This window comes from Schistocerca gregaria, chromosome 5 (genome assembly GCF_023897955.1).
Source record: "Schistocerca gregaria isolate iqSchGreg1 chromosome 5, iqSchGreg1.2, whole genome shotgun sequence".
Lineage (NCBI taxonomy): Eukaryota > Metazoa > Arthropoda > Insecta > Orthoptera > Acrididae > Schistocerca > Schistocerca gregaria.
In genome coordinates, this window is record NC_064924.1 from 260,759,761 (window position 1) to 260,778,774 (window position 19,014).

The following is a 19,014-nucleotide window of genomic DNA, read 5'->3' on the forward strand; positions in this document are numbered from 1 at the left end:
CAAGTCTGATCCATGGAAAATTATGATGAATTTGATGTATCCAGTATTACAACCCTTCTCTCTCTCCACTGATAATTCTTCATGGATGTAACTTCAGAAGTGTCTATCATCCACCTCCAAAACTGGTGAAATTAATAAGTAATGTCAAAGATGATCCTGATGTTAGGAATATTATTTTTTTCTTATTTTTGATCTTCTTTTTTCGATTACCCCTCCATTATCATACACAACTTCTGTGCATTGTTGTCTATCTTTAAGGTAAGATTCTATTAAAAGCAACAGTTTCCCACTGACACCTTTATAAGCAAGTTTACTTAAAAGAGCAGCATGATGAACTCTGTCAAACGCTTTGGGAAGATCTAAAAACACTCCTGCTGTTTCATAACCCTCATTTATTTTCTCCATCAGACAGTGCACAAACTGTACTGCTGCAGATATGGTGCTCTGGCCACTTCTAAAGCCGTGTTGGAAATCTCCTATTAAGTTATTCATATTATAGTGCTTGATTAAGATTTCTAGCATTATTTTTTCAATTAATTTACCAAACACTGAGGTTAAGACAACTGGTTTGTAGTTCTGTTGTTGTTTTCTTTCCCCCTTAAATTTATTAGATGGACTAATGGTCTGGCTAACTCACCGTTGCATTTTTTTAGTAGAAAAGGAGAAAATTCATCCCATCCAGCTGATCTTTTATTTTTTAGGCTGTCAATTAACTGTGTTATGTCCTTTATGGTTACTGTAGGTAGCTTTCAACAGTCCCATTCCTTTTCCTTATCATATTCAAACTGCCTCTCCTGTTTCATGCAAGTATCAGTTTCAATAGCATCTATAAAGTAATCATTAAATATATTGCTAACTATAAAAGGATCAGAAAAATTATCATTATGTATACTTAACTCCATATTATTAATTTTAGTTTTTGCATCAGTGTTCCTCATATCATTAACTACTGCCCAGCATGACTTTGAGACACAGTCAGAATTTCTGATCTGTTTACTAATATGTTCTACTTTCCTTCTCCTTACTTCCTTGCGATACTCATATTTATATTTTTTATAATCCTCTTTATATGAATCAAGACTGGTTTCTCTGTGCAGCTTATACATATACTCCATTCCTTCTTTGAGTCTTTTCATTTTTTCATCCAGTTTTACACGTTTGACTACTGGAGGTTTATTTTTATTACATTGATCTTCTTTGCCAGGATAGTAATATCAATATGTCTAGTTAAAATTTTTACAAATACTTCTCATTTGCTGTCAACTCCCCTTTCCCTTTTTCTTTAGCAAGGTGATGTTGTATTCAGGAAATAATTTTTTTTTTTTTTTTTTTTTTTTTTTTTTTTTTTTTTTTTTGGACAACCAATCACTAATAATTGTCCTAGATGATCAGAAATGTGCCCGTTTACAGTCTGTGCTGACAAAACATTTTCATAATTGGTCATTACATGATCTATGGAACTGGTGCTTGACTCAGTTATTCTAGTGGGCACATGACCCAGTAGATCTTTAATATCATAGGATTGTATGCAGTCTTGTAAACCTTTTCATTCCTGGCTGTCGCTTAGTGTGTTTATATTAAAGTCTCCTAACATTATAATCTTTATTGTATTGCCACCCTTACTTAGCTTCCCCAATACACTATCCAGGGCTTCCAGGAAAACCTTGAGATTACCAGAAGGAGCTCGATATATACCTACCACAATAAGTGGGACGGATACAATCATTAACTTAATTATCACTGCTACAAAATCTTTCTCAATACAATAATCATTAACCCATGATACTTTTTCTACAGAACTTATTAGGTTACACTTCCTTATGTAAGTAGCAACAGCCCCTCCTTTATGTTCTGTTCTACAGAAAAACGGCATAAGATTATACTCCTGTAACTTATAATATTGAATATTATGGTTAGCTTTTTGATGCTCTGTAACCATGATTACAGGTGGAGCTGGATCTGTAACTAAGGCCTCAAAAACATCGATTTTGTTACCGAAGCCCTCAACACTATAATGTAAAAATTATACATTAGTACAATCACGAGAGGATATATCTTTGTCAAGGTTAATATTATCACACAAATTGATAGTTTCTAAATTAGGAACAAAATGTATAAGAGATTTCAGGTCAAAGTGTAATACAGGGTGATTCACAAAGAATACCACAACTTTAAAAATGTGTATTTAATGAAAGAAACATAATACAACCTTCTGCTATACATCATTACAAAGAGTATTTAAAAAGGTTTTTTTTCACTCAAAAACAAGTTCAGAGATGTTCAATATGGCCCCCTCCAGACACTCGGGCAATATCAACCCAATACTCCAACTCGTTCCACACTCTCTGTAACATATCAGGCGTAACAGTTTGGATAGCTGTTGTTATTTCTCATTTAAAATCATCAATGGTGGCTGGGAGAGGTGGCCGAAACACCATATCCTTAACATACCCCCATAAGAAAAAATCGCAGGGGGTAAGATCAGGGCTTCTTGGAGGCCAGTGATGTAGTGCTCTGTCACGGGCTGCCTGGCGACCAATCCATCACCTCAGGTAGTTGACGTTCAGGTAGTTACGGACAGATAAGTGCCAATGTGGTGGCGCTCCATCTGCTGAAATATGAATTGTTGTGCTTCTTGTTCGAGCTGAGGGAACAGCCAATTCTCTAGCATCTCCAGATACTGTAGTCCAGTTACAGTAGCACCTTCGAAGAAAAAGGGAGCAAAAACTTTCTTGGCTGAAATGGCACAGAAAACGTTCACCTTAGGCGAGTCACATTCATACTGAGTTGTTTCCCGCGAATTCTCAGTGCCCCATATACAGACATTGTGACGGTTGACTTTCCCGTAGAGGTGGAAAATTGCTTCATCACTAAACACAATCTTTGAAACGAAAGATTCATCTGTTTCCATTTGAGCAAGGATAAAATCACAGAACTCGATTCTTTTAATCTTATGAGCTGCAGACACTGCTTGAACCAATTTCAGACGATAAGGTTTCATAACTAACCTTTTTTGTAGGACTCTCCATACAGTTGATTGTGGAATTTGCAGCTCTCTGCTAGCTTTGCGAGTCGATTTTCCTGGGCTGCGAACAAATGCTTGCTGGATGCGTGCTACATTTTCATCACTTGTTCTCGGCCATCCAGAACATTTCCCTCTACACAAACACCCATTCTCTGTAAACTGTTTATACCAACGTTTAATACACCACCTATCAGGAGGTTTAACACCATACTTCGTTCGAAATGCACGCTGAACAACTGTCGTCGATTCACTTCTACCGTACTCAGTAACACAAAAAGCTTTCTGTTGAGCGGTCGCCATCTTAGCATCAACTGACGCCGACGCCTAGTCAACAGTGCCTCAAGCGAACAAATGTACAACTAAATGAAACTTTATAGCTCCCTTAATTCGCCGACAGATAGTGCTTAGCTCTGCCTTTTGTCGTTGCAGAGTTTTAAATTCCTAAAGTTGTGGTATTCTTTTTGAATCACCCTGTATATACAGTGTGTATCATAATTCATAACAAAAACTGAAACAAGTGAAACTATACAAAAGTACTGCAATGCTGCACAAACACAATATCTGAATTCCCACCAATCAACTTTTATTCCTTCTCTCCAAATGAAGGGATATTCTGAGATACTGACTAAAATAGTAATTAGTACAAACACACTTAATGAAAGATTACATTATATCATAATCAAACAGTGGAGCATACATTACTCGCATAAACATGAGAGTGGCCGAGGTCCCAGTGTGCCGGCTTATATAAAGCTCTTTTGGACAAAGCACAGTGTTTACTGTACCATCTGTGTTGATGTGCGTTGGCATCTTTAAGATGGCTGTTGTGGTGTGAGCTGTACAGTCATGCATCTTCACTCTATATGGTTACAACACTCCTTCCCCCATGGGAAAATGTTTGCCGTGGAGATGTCCATGTCGTAATCAGAAGGGGACAACTGCTGGAGCAGGTGTCGTCCCATCACATGAGAGTATGGCCTGAAATAGTGTGGGCGTGGACAAGTACGGTGCCCACTCCCCTGCAAGAGTCCATAAAGGAACACTGGTGATGAAGGTACCATGCCCATGTCTACGTCTGGGCAGGCACCTGGTGCTGGAGTCAGAAGAAAAGACAAAGCCAGCAGTGCCAACGGCAGTAAAAGGGGCTGTGGAAATGGAGGCAGGCAGATGCTAACCACACCATCCAGTGGTAGTGGCACCCAGAATGAAGATGACGCAGGAGCTGTAGGGGCTGCAGACTGTGTCACGGGGTCCAGCATGGATGGTGGAGGCAGCTTCAGGAGGATCGGATTCTCTGGCATGCTGTTGTGAGCAAGGAGGGGCCCTAACATGCGAGATGCCACTTTTTGTGCAAAAATCTTCAAAATCCTGAGACACAAACTGGGGGCCGTTGTCCTCACATGATTGTCTATGACAATCATTCCAAGGAACAATATTTGTGAGGGCTGTAACCATGGCCACTGTGGATGGGCAACAAGCCACATAAGGAAATTCTGAGAAAGTGTCAACTACTACAGGGCAAAAGGAGTTAAGGAATGGACCTCCAAAATTAGGGCATGAATACACAGCAGGGGCACTGGCGAAGGGGAGGGAGGGGGGCAGGCCACAGGGAAAGAGAGGACCATGTTGCTGCTTGATGGGTGGTGCACTGTAGGCAGGCTGACACAACATATGTGATCTCATTGTCAATATCCAGCCAAAACACTTGGTGGCGGCTCAGCAATTTTGTATGAGAAACATTCCAATGATTCAGGTGGATAATGGTCCAGGTGGAAAAGGTGCATGACATCCCACTGTAATGCGGAGAGGATCACAACCCTGGGCACCAACTCCTCAGTAGCCAACAATTTCACACCATCAAAAATGGAGAGGCAATGGTGGATAGCTTAATAATTATGCAAGGGATCCAACACCCAGCCCAGTGGTTTAATCAGTCAGCCGTGGTGGACAAATTGAACAAAGTGATGTAAGACGAGACTGGTTGTGACAGTTGCCAAAATCTGAGAATTGGTAATGAGAAAACCATCTATGGTGTTATGGACGTTGACATCTAAATGAACACACAGTAATTCATCAAATGCTGGACTGGAGCCAATTTGCAGTTGAGAAAGAGCATCCAAATAAGCATGTTGTGTTATGGGGTAGAAATGAATATTGTAATTACAGCAAAACAAAAACAGACCCACAGTGTTGTAGGTGAAGATCTGATTTGTCCTGTAGAGAAGCCAAAGGATGGAAGGGAGAAATTAGAAGTTTATGACCAGTAATTAAATTTAATTTAGAATCGTAGAGGAAAATATGAATTTTTTTGACTGCATACACAATAGCAAGGGCTCCTTTTTCTATCTGTGAGCAGTTCCTGTTGCGCCTGATTCAAGGTTTTGGAAGTGTATACAACATGGTGTTCAGAACTGTTTGCATCTCGAGAATAACCCCAAGGCTATACTGGGGAGGCATCTGTAGCTGAAACAAGATGTTGGCAAGGTAACCAAGCAAGGTGCTGTGTGTAATTTTGACTTCAGCAGGGTAAAAACATGCTTGCAGGTGGGTGATCAGTGGAAAGGGACACTTTTATGTAAGAGAGCCTGAGAGGGTTGAGCCACTATGGCCGCATCAGGAAGAAATTTATGGTAGTGCATAACCTTTCTGGGGAAGGCCTGTAACTCTTTGACACTGGTAGGATGCGGCAAAGCCATAATGACATTGACTTGCTGGCATAGAGGCTTGCCACTAGCATGCAAAACTTCAAAACTGAGATACATGACATATGGCTGAATAAACTGTGATTTTTCCATGGTACATTTCAACCCAGCAGCCTGCAGCACAATGAACAAGGCCTGCAGGTTCCACAAGGGTTTATCTGTTGAGGAACTGGAGACCACAGTATCATCCAGGTAGTTAATGCCCCCCAGCACGGAAGTCTTGCAGTGTTCCAAAAATGATTGGGAACTAGCAGGGGCATTAGCAATGCTGAATAACAGGCACTGGTATTTGTATAATCCAAAGGGGATATTCGCTATGAAGATCTGTTTAGAATCATCATACACAGGCAGTTGCAAATAGGCTTCTGACAAGTCTATTTTGGAAAACTATTTGCCCCAGAAAGCTGCGCTAAGAGTTCATCATGAAGGAGTAAAAGATAAGTATCAATAACAGACTGTGAATTTAAAGACTTTTTAAAATCACCACAGAGTGGAAAGTAGCCATTAGGTTTTGTGACCATTACCAATGGAGTGACCATTCCCTACAGGTGACGTGCATGACAACAATCAAGGATGTATATTGATCTGGTTCCAATTTGATTTGCTTCTGTAAAGCTTTTGGGGTTGGGTGGTATGAAAAAAACATGGGTGCCCATCAGTTTCATTGTGATGTGAGCCTTGAAATTGGTAGCACACCCTAAACCTTCCAAAACAGTGAGCAAAGTTCTGAACAGATCACATCCAGTTGTTGGCAAGGAACTGGATCCAGTACCGAATTTACTTCATCAGGAATAGAGAATCCCAAAATTTTGAAGCTGTCTAACCCAAATAACATTTCAGTGTTTGCATGATACACCACTAGAAAGGTCAAAGGCCGAACAATTGCTTCATACACTCTGGGAGTAGAAAACTGTCCCACTATGGGTATTTGTTGCTAGTTGTAACTCACCAATTGATGAGAGACAGGAGACAATGCCGGTGATCCAAGATCCACAGAGGTTTGAGAATATAACAAAGTCACTGCTGCACCTGCGTCTGCTTGCACTTTTTTTTATCTTATCCATAATGCAAACTTCAAAAGAAAGTTATTTTGGGACTACCATCACTTGGGAAACAATGTTCACATCCATGTTCATGTCAGCAGCATGAGGTAGAGAGTTGCACACAGATGCAATATTTCCACTTTCTTTTACAATGGTTGCATGTCACCCAGCGCTTTGGGAACATGGCCTGCTCATGTTGAACAGTAAAAGCGCAATGGGAGTAGTGCATGTGGCCACTGTTGTGACACTGACTGTTGTTGCTGTTTATCATGGGGTTTCCCCATGCATAATGGAGACTGCAACTGCACAGCCGTGACATCATCTTCCTCCAGTTAGGTAACCAATGCTGACTGAGGAAGGGAAGCATATATGGTTACTTCACACCCACCTCCTATCTGATTCCCTAGTTCCATAGGTACTTCAAAAGGCCGAGGAACATTCAAACCCTCAATGAGAGAGGGATTTTCACATTGCAAAGCATGTTCACAAACTTCTCTATCGGGAGCCAAGTGTTTCATAGCATCATGAATCATCGAATCAGCGTATGAGTCCTAATGAGCTTCAGTAACAAACTGGCAATGGTGTTCCACTGCCCAAGCTCTGTGCAACTATTATGGCTGCTTTTTAAATGGTAAAACTCAGTGCGAGCAGCAATAATGTGGTATATTTGTAGTGATAGGTAGCAAGCAACTGAAACATTTCAACAAAAGAAAGACTGGCAGGTTCCTGAAGGGGGGCTAGCTGACATAAAGGATGATAAACATGAGGAAAAATCCATCACAGAAAGAAAATTTCACGTGTTAGCATCATATGCATCAAAAACTTAAAAATGATGCCAAAGACATTTTTCATTTGTGTCCCAATCTTCTGTAGTATCATCATTTGGAGGAAACAATGGGAGCTGTGTCACTGGTGGTGAAACCTGGCATGTCAACAATGCTGCCAAATTGTTTATTGCCACGGAGAGACCCGTCTGCTGATTGGTGAGAGCTTGCGGCTGTTCAACAAGAGATTGAAGAATTTTTTGGGCATAGTGAAATGAAACATGCTGCTAGAATACTGCACTCATCATCAAAAATGTTGTAACATTTCACAAACACAACATCAGAATTCCCTCCAATCAACTTTTATTCTGCTGCCACATGAAGGGATATACTGAGACGCTGAATGAAACAGCAATTGGTACAAACACACTTAACCAAGGAGTACATTAAGTGACAGTCTAACAGTGAAGCATACATTATCCACATAAAAATGAGAGTGGCTGAGGGCCTGGCATGCTGGCTTATGTAAGTTTATTTAGCACACAGCACAGTGCTTGCTGTGCTTCTGTGCTGTGCTGTGCCTCTGTGTGATCATTTTAGGCTGGCTGTGGAGGCACTCACTCTTTAATTATTCACTCTCACTGTATAGGGCTATAATAGAAAGTAAAAGGAAAAGTATTCCAGTAAATCTGGTACATAAACAAACCATTTGCAAGATGTGTGGTTGCGAGCCACCACTGACTTCAGAACAAAATATTGTCCTATATAATACAAACGAATATGAAATGTAAATTTTTGGTTAAATCTTATCTTATTGGACTCAGATTTCATCCATGATTCGTGATTGAAGAATGCAGTAGCAGCAAGATGGGGCATCAGTACAGTTTACTGCTGATATAAGATGACATCTAACACACCAATATGATCCTAAAAGGATAGGCCAACCAGCACCTGTACCTTGGTCTCCAAGATCACCCAACCTCAACCCTCTGGATTTTTCTTTCTGGCGTCATCTCAAAAGTGAACTGTATAGTAATCAAAATGATAAGGTTGAAGAACTGGAGCAACAAATAGTAGTCTTGTGGAGATTTATCAGATGGTCAGAGGTATTTCAAAGATTTCATAACTCAATGCAGAGACAATCGTGGTATTGCATCCAAATGTGAGGAAGACACTTGGAACATGTCATTTAGTAAGTACAAGGGCACGGCACATTGTAACATGTGCTGAAGCAGCATTGGATTCCTTGTTAAGGCAGGCTATGGGTGAAATTTCGGTCCACCTGAAAAGTATGCATTTGTGCTATTGAGGTCAATATTTCACACTAAAGTCAATGGCAGCCCACAACAACTCATTTGCAAATATCTCGTAAATGGTTCAACTGTGGATCCATGTTTACTGAAATGTTTCTGATTCATTTATCGCATACATCACTTGTATCACTTTTTGCTATTAATTATGATACACATAGTATATTGGGCAGATGCATCACACAGTGCAAACCCGCAATCAACACAAATATCTTATCTTTGTTTGTCTTAGTGTGAGGAAACATGTTATGGAACAAAAGACCAAAATTATATACTCAGTTTCCTCTTCTTGATACTGTATCATTGAGTGGGAATTCATATTTGTACCATGGACAACCTTGAAGATAGAAGTCACCTATCCTGCTACAGCCTACTGACAAAGTTCCAAGAACCAATATTAAGTGAGAAATCAAGAAATATACTGCAGCCCCCTACATACTGCTCCCATAGGGTCCATGAAGACAAGATTTGACTAATTACAGCATGCACAGAGGCATTTAAACAGTCATTTTTCCCACACACTATATGTGAATCAAACAGGAAGATACCCTAATAAGAGATACAATGGGAGGTATACTCTGCCATGCAGTTCACAGTGGTTTGCAAGATATGGAATAAGGAAGAAAAGAAACTTTAAACTCTAAACATCCTGTAATAAGCATGGTCATTAGAGACAGAGTGCAAGTGCAAACTACAAAAGGATGGGGAAGGAAACTGACCATGCCCTTTCCAAAGGAACCATCTGAGCATTTGTCTGGAGCTATTTAGGGAAATCATTGAAAACCAAAATCTGGATGACCACATTGGGATCTGAACCACCATTCTTCCAAATGTGAGCCCAGTGTGCTAACCACTGTGCCACTTCTCTTAGTCAGAATATGGACGTAGATGCACATATAGACCCTCATGAACAGTGATTCTCACTCCTGACTCAGCCCAGACTGGAACCCTGTGCATTCCACCCTCAGTTCACAATGAAGAGCTTGAGAATTTCTGATGGTGGCCCCATAGCAGTGTAGTGAAAGAAGTTTACAACAACTCACTGTTGCCACAGTGACATGACATTAGCAGTCCAAGTGCACACACAGAAATCTACACTTCAATCTGTCGTAGTGGTCTCTTTAGATGCTAATGTCACCCATTTGGTAGCATTGACCTTGCACAAAGATGACTTCTGGACATGAAATCTACAAGAAGAGAGGCCAAACATGGACACCAGCAATAGCTATTTGCCAGCAGTCTCCAGTAACAACCAATCGAAAGTGTCAGGAAATCTCCAAAATGAAATTTTGTGGGATATAAAAATTGTGATTTGACACCAGACTTGAGAAACACATACTGAACAGATACTCTAGGAAAACTTGAAACATCAGATTGAGAACTTGTGCTTCCTATTTTCACATGTATTGGGATATTATGTTGTCTTACCTGACTATTTCCAAACTTGAGTAATGAAATATATATCACATTCACTGGTGTGACAGCAGTCGTATGACCATGCCTATGAAGTTAATTTTCATCCCCTTTTGCCCTACATCTATTTACATAAACAGTAATCTTGTACTGTCAAATGAGGCGGCACGGTAGTAAGACCAGGGACTCATATTCATGAAAATGGTATTTCAAATACTTATCTGACAACTAAATTTAAGTTTTCTGCGATTTCTCTAAATAGCTTATGGGAAATGCCAGGATGGTCCTCTTAAAAGGGCGCAGAAGGTTTCATGCCCTGTTCTTTCCCAAACTGAGCATGTGTTCTGTCTCCACTGACCTTGTTGTCAATGGAGCGAGGGAACATAAAATTCATTACGAAGCAACAGCCAGGAAGAAATAATAAATGAAACACGAAACATAATACACTGTTCCAAAACTGTTTATACAGGCTCAAGTCTGGTAATCAGTGGAATTTTACAAAGAAGATTGGTGAGTAATACTCACATAAACAATTTAAACAGTGGCATTAGGGAACAGTGCGATGAACTTGGTGCGATTTTCGTTGACCCAAACAAATTTCTGAGTGACAAATGTCTGGGTAGGGACGGTGTTCATTTAAATAGACTGGGTTCAATGACTTTTAGTAAAATGCTCGTTGATATCTGTAAAATAATCAAAAATAAGGGAAACTGATACTGTCTGTAGGGGGTGACAAATCAAAACAACCTTCTCTAAATAATAATAGTGAAAGTAATCGAAATGTAGAAGCTTCTCAAGGATTTTTGGAGCCTCAGCAGGACACAGAACAGGACACAACACAGAATATGACTAAAAAACTTTCTCATATTAACAAAACACTAACTGTGATGCAAGTGAATTTATGTAGCATTAGGAATAAATTGTTGGAATTGGAGCATTTCTGCGTTGATAAGAAAGTAGATGTTATTTGTGTATCAGAGCACTGGCTGAGGAGTAATGAGGTAGATTGCTTTATTCCTCAGAGATATGTTGCTGCAGATGTGAAGTGTCGGGAAGTGAAAAAAAATGGGGGGGCAGGCATTTTTGTCAAAGAGGGTACAATATTCAGAAAAATTGATATTAGCCCATACTGTTCTGAAATGGATGGGGAATTCACCTGTGTAAATCTTGTGGATCATAACCTAATTATTGTAAGTCTCTACAGATCACCAAGGGGTGACATGTCTGTTTTCTTTGAGAAATTTGAATTAATAATGGAAAAGTTGTTAAAATCTAAATCAAAAATTGCTGTCTCCGGGGACTTCAACATAGAAATGGGAAATGATTGTGAGCAAGCCACAAAGTATTTTTTCAACCTCCTCAGAACGTTCAATCTATATTGTAGCAATAGAAATGCCACACGTGATGGAGCATGTATAGATAACATCATTGTTAACTTTGATAGGGATTTGTACACTGTCAGTATTGTAGGTGGGGGATTTGCAGACCATGATCCAATACTCCTCACACTCAACCTGAACAAAACTAAAGGACTCCCCTCCAACACTAGTGCCAATGCTAAGGAAAAGGTGACTTGGGTTAGAGGGCAGAAGGAAGAATTGGTATACCAGTTCATTCAGAAACTCAGAGATATTAACTGGGACTGTGTATATAACTGTCAAGTGGGAATAAATAAGACTGAAGCTGCTTTTGAGAACTTCATTAAAATATATTTAGATTTGTGGTATTCTTGTTCTCCTCTTATAAAAATCAATCATAAAAGTCGACCTAAAAAGAAAAACATTAAGTGGTACACAGATGAATTTACCAATGTGAGGGAAAATATGTTATCATTGTACCACATGTATAAAAATTCTCTTAAATATGGAACGGAGCAGAAAGATGAATTGTACAAAGCGTATCTTGAATGTAAGAGAACCTACAGAACTAAGCTTAGAATGGCAAAAAGAACAGCATACGAAAGATACATTGAAGGGGCTACTAATAAGTGCAAAGCTGCATGGAATGTTGTTGCACAAGAGCATTGCAGGAATGATGAACATAGTGTAGCTCTTGACCCAGATGTAGTCCACCGTTTTTTCATGGACTCTGTAACTGATATTAGGAACAAAATTGAAACAACAAACACTAATGCAAGTGATCTACTTAAGCAAACAGAAGCTGGGAACTATACCTTTAAATGGAGGACAATCACACCCACTGAGATCACAAAGGTAGTGGCAAAATTCTCAAACTCCAAGAGTATGGACTACTCTTGGTTGTCCAATAACATAATTAAAAAACAGTCCATATAATTAGTGAACCATTGGCCTTTCTGTTTAATAGGTGTCTAGAGTTTGGAGTTTATCCTACAACTCTAAAAATATCGAAAGTTATCCCAGTGTATAAAAAAGGGGACCAACAAGATCTCAAAAATTACCGACCAGTTTCAATAGTTCCCATTTTCTCGAAAATATTTGAATCTCTTATTTATAACCAACTAAACTACTACTTTGAGTCACATAACTTACTCTCTAATAGTCAATTTGGCTTCCGCAAGGGAAGAAATACCACCAATGCTGTTCTTTCAATTGTGAATGAAGTAATAACAGCCTTTGAGAATAAAAATAAAGCATCACTTCTTTTATGCGATTTAAGTAAGGCATTTGACTGCATTTCTCATGATATCTTACTTGCAAAACTCAAATTCTATGGTGTACAAGACTCTGCATTGGCAGTAATTGAATCATACCTAAACAATAGGAAGCAGTTTGCCTCTGTCGGAAACAAAGACTCACAATTGCTAGATGTTAAGACAGGAGTTCCACAAGGTTCTGTCCTTGGGCCCTTCCTTTTCATAATTGCAGTCAATGATTTACCCCATTGTATCCCCAATACTGTTATCTGTTATGCTGATGACACAACTTTGCTTGCTCAGCATGAGAACATGTCAGTTCTGGAAGATATGATGCGAGATGGCCTGGAAGCGGCACTAAATTGGTTCTCATCAAATACACTGCTTTGCAATCCTGATAAAAACCAGCAGATTATACTTGGATTGTCAAAAGAGATAGAGGTGAAAGCAGTTAAAATTCTAGGAATTCATGTAGATTCTAAGTTAACGTGGGAAACACACATCAACCATATCTGCACAAAATTGTCTCGAGTTATGTATTTAATGTGGAAACTGAGAAGCCTAGTGACGAAAGAATATTTAAGAGTTATTTATTTTGGACTCTTTCAGTCACATATAGAATATGGACTGCTGATATAGGGACACTCTCTTCACATCACTGAAGTTCTAAAAATTCAGAAGAAAGTGATAAGGGCAATGAGCAATTCTGGTAGATTAGAGCACTGCCGGCCACTGTTCATTCAGCTGAAAATATTGACAGTTATTAATCTTTATATATACACCTCAGCATTGTATGCAAAAAACAATATAGCAGATTTCGAAATGAGAGAAAACATACACCACCATAATACCAGAGGCAAAACAAAATTAGACATACCTAGGCACAGGCTGACAAGAACAGGAAATGCCCATCTAATCAATAGTATAAAAATATTTAATAAACTTCCATTTTCTTCTCGGTCGGCTCACATAAGTAGCTTCAGGAGCAAGCTACTAAAAAGGTTACTAATCAATCCTTTTTACAATATAACAGAATTTATGAATATAAAATCAATTGACATTAATTTTTAAGTATTTCATTATGTGATGTCACTGAATGTATTTATCTTATGTTATGGTGTATGTTATTTGCAATGTTCATTTAGCTTTAAGATATTATTCAATGAAAGTGTTATATTATATCCATGTAAATTGCCTATTCCACCTCAGGTGATCAGTGGTGAATAAAGAATATGAATATGAATATGAATATTCCTTCTTTCTTCTCCTACTAATGCTCACAACTTTATCCAAATTTCAGTTAGTTTCATGTCCTCTTTCAAATAAAACTAATCAAACAATATTGCTCCACATCACCTGGTATGCCACTTTCAAACAGTTGCCCCCCCCCCCCCCCCACCCCCTCTCTGCACCCCTTCAATCAGCACTCTGGCGTGCATGTGATTCTTATGCCATGGTGTAAAAATAATTCTCGTGAATGATATACACTTTGTTCTTGAAGTTAAAAGTTTTGTGTTAATCTTGAGAGACTCTTGATGATACTTGCTTAGGCAATAATAAATGTTGTTGTTCATAAATGTTTGCCAAACAAGACAATCTCATGGAAATTGTATTTGGTGCACTAGATATTCTGAGGTTTCACGCTTATAGCTATATGGCTTCTTCTTCTTCTTCTTCCTCCTTTTTTTCTTTAGACGTCAGACAGATTTGATAATGTCACTGAGACTCAAAATGCAATGCAAAGCTAATATGGAAGCAGTGGGAAATGCTGTACATGATGCTGTCTTCTAGAAAGTTTAACAACTTAACAAAACAGTCTCAAATTAAGAAAATAATTATTGCTCAAATTTATTTTTCCATGAAACTCATGACTCATTCCATGAATTTCTTGATTTCTATCACTGTAGTTAATATTGTGTGTGTGTGTGTGAGTGTGTGTGTGTGTGTGTGTGTGTGTGTGTGTGTGTGTAATAATGCAACATGCTGGATTTACAAGCTATTATCAGCACATATAATACAGTTGTAATAAGTACATTACAATGAGCAAGCACAAAGTGTAACTGAATGTATAATGAGAAAAATATATTAAAAACAAAGATTCCAAGACTTACCAAGTGGGAAAGCACCGGTAGACAGGCACAATAAAATAACACACAAACACACACACAAAATTTCGAGCTTTCACAACCGGTTGTTGTGTCGTCAGGAAAGAGGGAAGGAGAAGGAAAGATGAAAGGATGTGGGTTTTAAGGAGAGGGTAAGGAGTCATTCCAATCCCGGGAGCGGAAAGGCTTACCTTAGGGGGAAAAAAGGGCAGGTATGTACTCGCACGCACACACACACACACACACACACACACACACACACACACACACAACCATCCATACATATACAGACACAAGCAGACATGAATGATATACACTTTGTTCTTGAAGTTAAAAGTTTTGTGTGCTTGTGTCTGTATATATATGGATGACACTAATGATTCAAATTTAAATATTATAATTGTTTTCAAATTACTTGTGTTCTCCGTGCTGTCTTCCAGTTTTGTTACTGACACTGATTTTACTCCCTCCATTTCCTCTTCATCTGCAGTATCATCAGAACCATAAATAGCAGCATGAGCAACTCTCAGATATTTCTCTTGCTGTAGTCTTATTTGCTTCCGAGCTTGTATTTTTTCTGCTTCTGGTATTACGAAAGTATGAATGAGGGAGCTTACAAGTTCCTCTTGCTCAAGAATGTCATTTCTAAAAGTTAAAATATTGAGTCATTTTCAAGTACAATAGGAAATATATGGCAAATTGAAGTCAGGGATAAAGTATATTGCAACAACAAACACTATCGGAAATCACTAGGATGTCTACTTGTGCCTTATGTAGTCTTAGTTGTGCGAATCTCCAATATGAAGTTTGAAAATGCATCTCTGAATGAGTCTGAGGTACAATAATTAAAAATTAAATATATTTAATAAACAAAACCTTAGTCTGAAGTGTCTATTATGATATTTTTTGTTTTTATGTCACAAAACAGTACATGTTTATTACTGAAATGAGAGAGATAGGTGAGGTTACATACTGAACCAATCATCTAATTGGCTGCATTGTTTTTTTTACTCCTAACTTTATTGCTGTAGATTGCTTCATCAAATGTAGTGTACATAAAAAATATATAGCAACTTCGAGACTTGCTAGAAAAGAAAACTAGAATCACAGGAACACAATCAAACAACGGCATAAATATAAAAACAAAGATATTTATATAATGTCAAATGAAGTAAAAGCAGGCTTCAGTTTTACTTTTATAATTTGATTTTAACACCACACTGTTTAGTAGAAACATTCTTAGCAGATTCAGAATCTACTTAGCTCCTTTCTCCTAATATCCAGCACAACCAACCAGTTATTGGGGTCCAGAACTGTGAGATAAAATGGCAATTCATACAAAGTATTTCTCAAGATGAAAGTCATATAAGACCACAATACTCACAAAAAGATCAATACTATGACTAAGCCCTGCAATTTTCGACAGCTAATTAACTGAGTCACTTGTTTATATTGTATTAATTATTCAGTTAAATACATGATATTGAAATATATGAATCCAATTATAAAAAATCAAATGGATAAGAAGTCAACTAGCACAGACTGATAAAGACTTCATAAAGGGCAACAATTGAAATTTCTACAAAATTTTCATAAATAAAACCCAAAGAGTTCATTTCAAGGTACTGGATACAAAATTGCTTACAGTGATAAAGACACAACTGTTGACTTCTAGCACAGTACTTGGTATTACTAGTTATATGTATGGTTCAAGTAGCAAAATTTGCATACAAAGGAAAGTGGCTCCCCAATCTAGACTCATATTCATCAACCAAAGAAGAAACTAGGCAAAGGATTATACTGAATAAAATGTGCTACCAATGGCAACTGAAGGTGGTTTAATTAAAACATGAAAAGTTTAGAGCTTCTACCCTCTTCAGGTGATTACATTCGGTTACATGTTGACACACTCAATGTTTGAGTTCACTTTTTAACACAATCACACAATTTGTCTTTATTGTTAAACAGTGAACTTCAGTGTTTAATGCACAAGCATTGTGTTTTAAATAAGCCACCTTCAGTTGTGACTAGTAGCAGATTTGAGGAGTTGATAAGTGACATTCTTTTATAACTAAACAATAGAAAATCCAGAATAGAATAACAACAATATGAAAAGGATAGATTGCTACTCACCATACAGAGGAGACACAAAGTTACACAGAGGCAACATAAAAAAAAAGATTTCTAACATTTATATTATCAGACAAAAATGTCCTTTTTTAAAAGAAGAAAACACACACCAATTCACACACACACACACACACACACACACACACACACACACACACACACATAACCACAATCTCTGGGTGCTGGAACACCGGTCAGTATAATTTTTTGAACAGTTCTTTCAATACTAGTTTTTGTATGTAGTAATTTTAAAGGACACAACCTGGAATTCTCCTGTGCTGTAACATTTCCCAACCTCATTCATCTATTATTTCAATAGGACTGTTGTACTTGCTCTGATAAAGTCATGTTGTTGTTGTGATCTTCAGTCCTGAGACTGGTTTGATGCACCTCTCCATGCTACTCTATCTTGTGTAAGCTTCTTCATCTCCCAGTACCTACTGCAGCCTACATCCTTCTCATTCTGCTTAACGTATTCATCTCTTGGTCTCCCTCTTCAATTTTTACCCTCCCCACTGCCCTCCAGTACTAAATTGGTGATCCCTTGATGTCTCAGAACATGTCCTACAAACCGATCCCTTCTTCTAGTCAAGTTGCGCCACAAGCTCCTCTTCTCCCCAATTCTATTCAATACCTCCTTGTTAGTTATGTGATCTACCCATCAAATCTTCAGCATTCTTCTACAGCACCACATTTCAAAAGCTTCTATTCTCTTCTTGTGTAAACTATCTATCGTCCACATTTTACTTCCATACATGGATACACTCCATACAAATACTTTCAGAAACGACTTCTTGACATTTAACTCCATACTCGATGTTAACAAATTTTTATTCTTCGGATACACTTTCCTTGCCATTGCCAGTCTACATTTTATATCCTCTCTACTTCGACCATCATCAGTTATTTTGTTCCCCAAATAGCAAACCACCTTTACTACTTTAAGTGTCTCATTTCCTAATCTAATTCCCTCAGCATCACCCAACTTAATTCAACTACATCCCATTAGCCTTGTTTTGCTTTCATTAATGTTCATCTTATACCCTCCTTTCAAGACACTGTCCATTCCGTTCAACTGTTCGTCCAAGTCCTTTGCTGTCTCTGACAGAATTACAATGTCATCGGTGAACCTCAAAGTTTTTATTTCTTCTCCATGGTTTTAATACCTACTCCGAACTTTTCTTTTGTTTCCTTTACTGCTTGCTCAACCTACAGATTGAATAACATCGGGGACAGACTACAACCCTGTCTCACTCCCTTCCCAACTGCTGCTTCCCTTTCACGTTCCTCAATTCTTATAACTGCCATCAGCTTTCTGTACAAATTGTAAATAGCCTTTTGCTCCCTGTATTTTACCCCTGCCACCTTCAGAATTTGAAAGAGAGTATTGCAGTCAACATTGTCAAAAGCTTTCTCTAAGTCTATAAATGCTAGAAATGTAGGTTTGCCTTTCCTTAATCTTTCTTCCAAGATAAGCCGTAGGGTCAGTATTGCCTCATGTATTCCAAAATTTCAATGGAACCCAAACTTATCTTCCCCGAGGTCGGCTTCTATCAGTTTTTCCATTCGTCTGTAAAGAACTCACGTTAGTATTTTGCAACTGTGACTTATTATACTGATAGTTCAGTAATTTTCACATCTGTCAACACCTGCTTTCTTTGGAATTGGAATTATTATATTTTTCTTGGAGTCTGAGGGTATTTTGCCTGTCTCATACATCTTGCTCTCCAGATGGTAGTGTTTTGTCAGGACTGGCTCTCCCAAGGCTGTCAGTAGTTCTAATGGAATGTTGTCTACTCCCGGGGCCTTGTTTCGACTCAGGTCTTTCAGTGCTGTGTCAAACTCTTCACGCAGTATCATGTCTCCCATTTCATCTTCATCTACATCCTCTTCCATTTCCTTAATATT

General features: G+C 38.4%; 1 protein-coding gene across 2 annotated transcripts in view; it reads right to left on the minus strand.

The window, feature by feature from the left end:
* LOC126272933 (cilia- and flagella-associated protein 91-like) overlaps positions 1–19,014 on the minus strand; it is a 273,513-nt gene that overhangs the window by 39,451 nt on the left and 215,048 nt on the right. For both annotated transcript variants that reach the window (XM_049976230.1, XM_049976231.1), the window contains exon 14: positions 15,392–15,621. In XM_049976230.1, the coding sequence (XP_049832187.1) occupies positions 15,392–15,621 (230 nt within the window). The remainder of the gene's footprint in view (positions 1–15,391; positions 15,622–19,014) is intronic.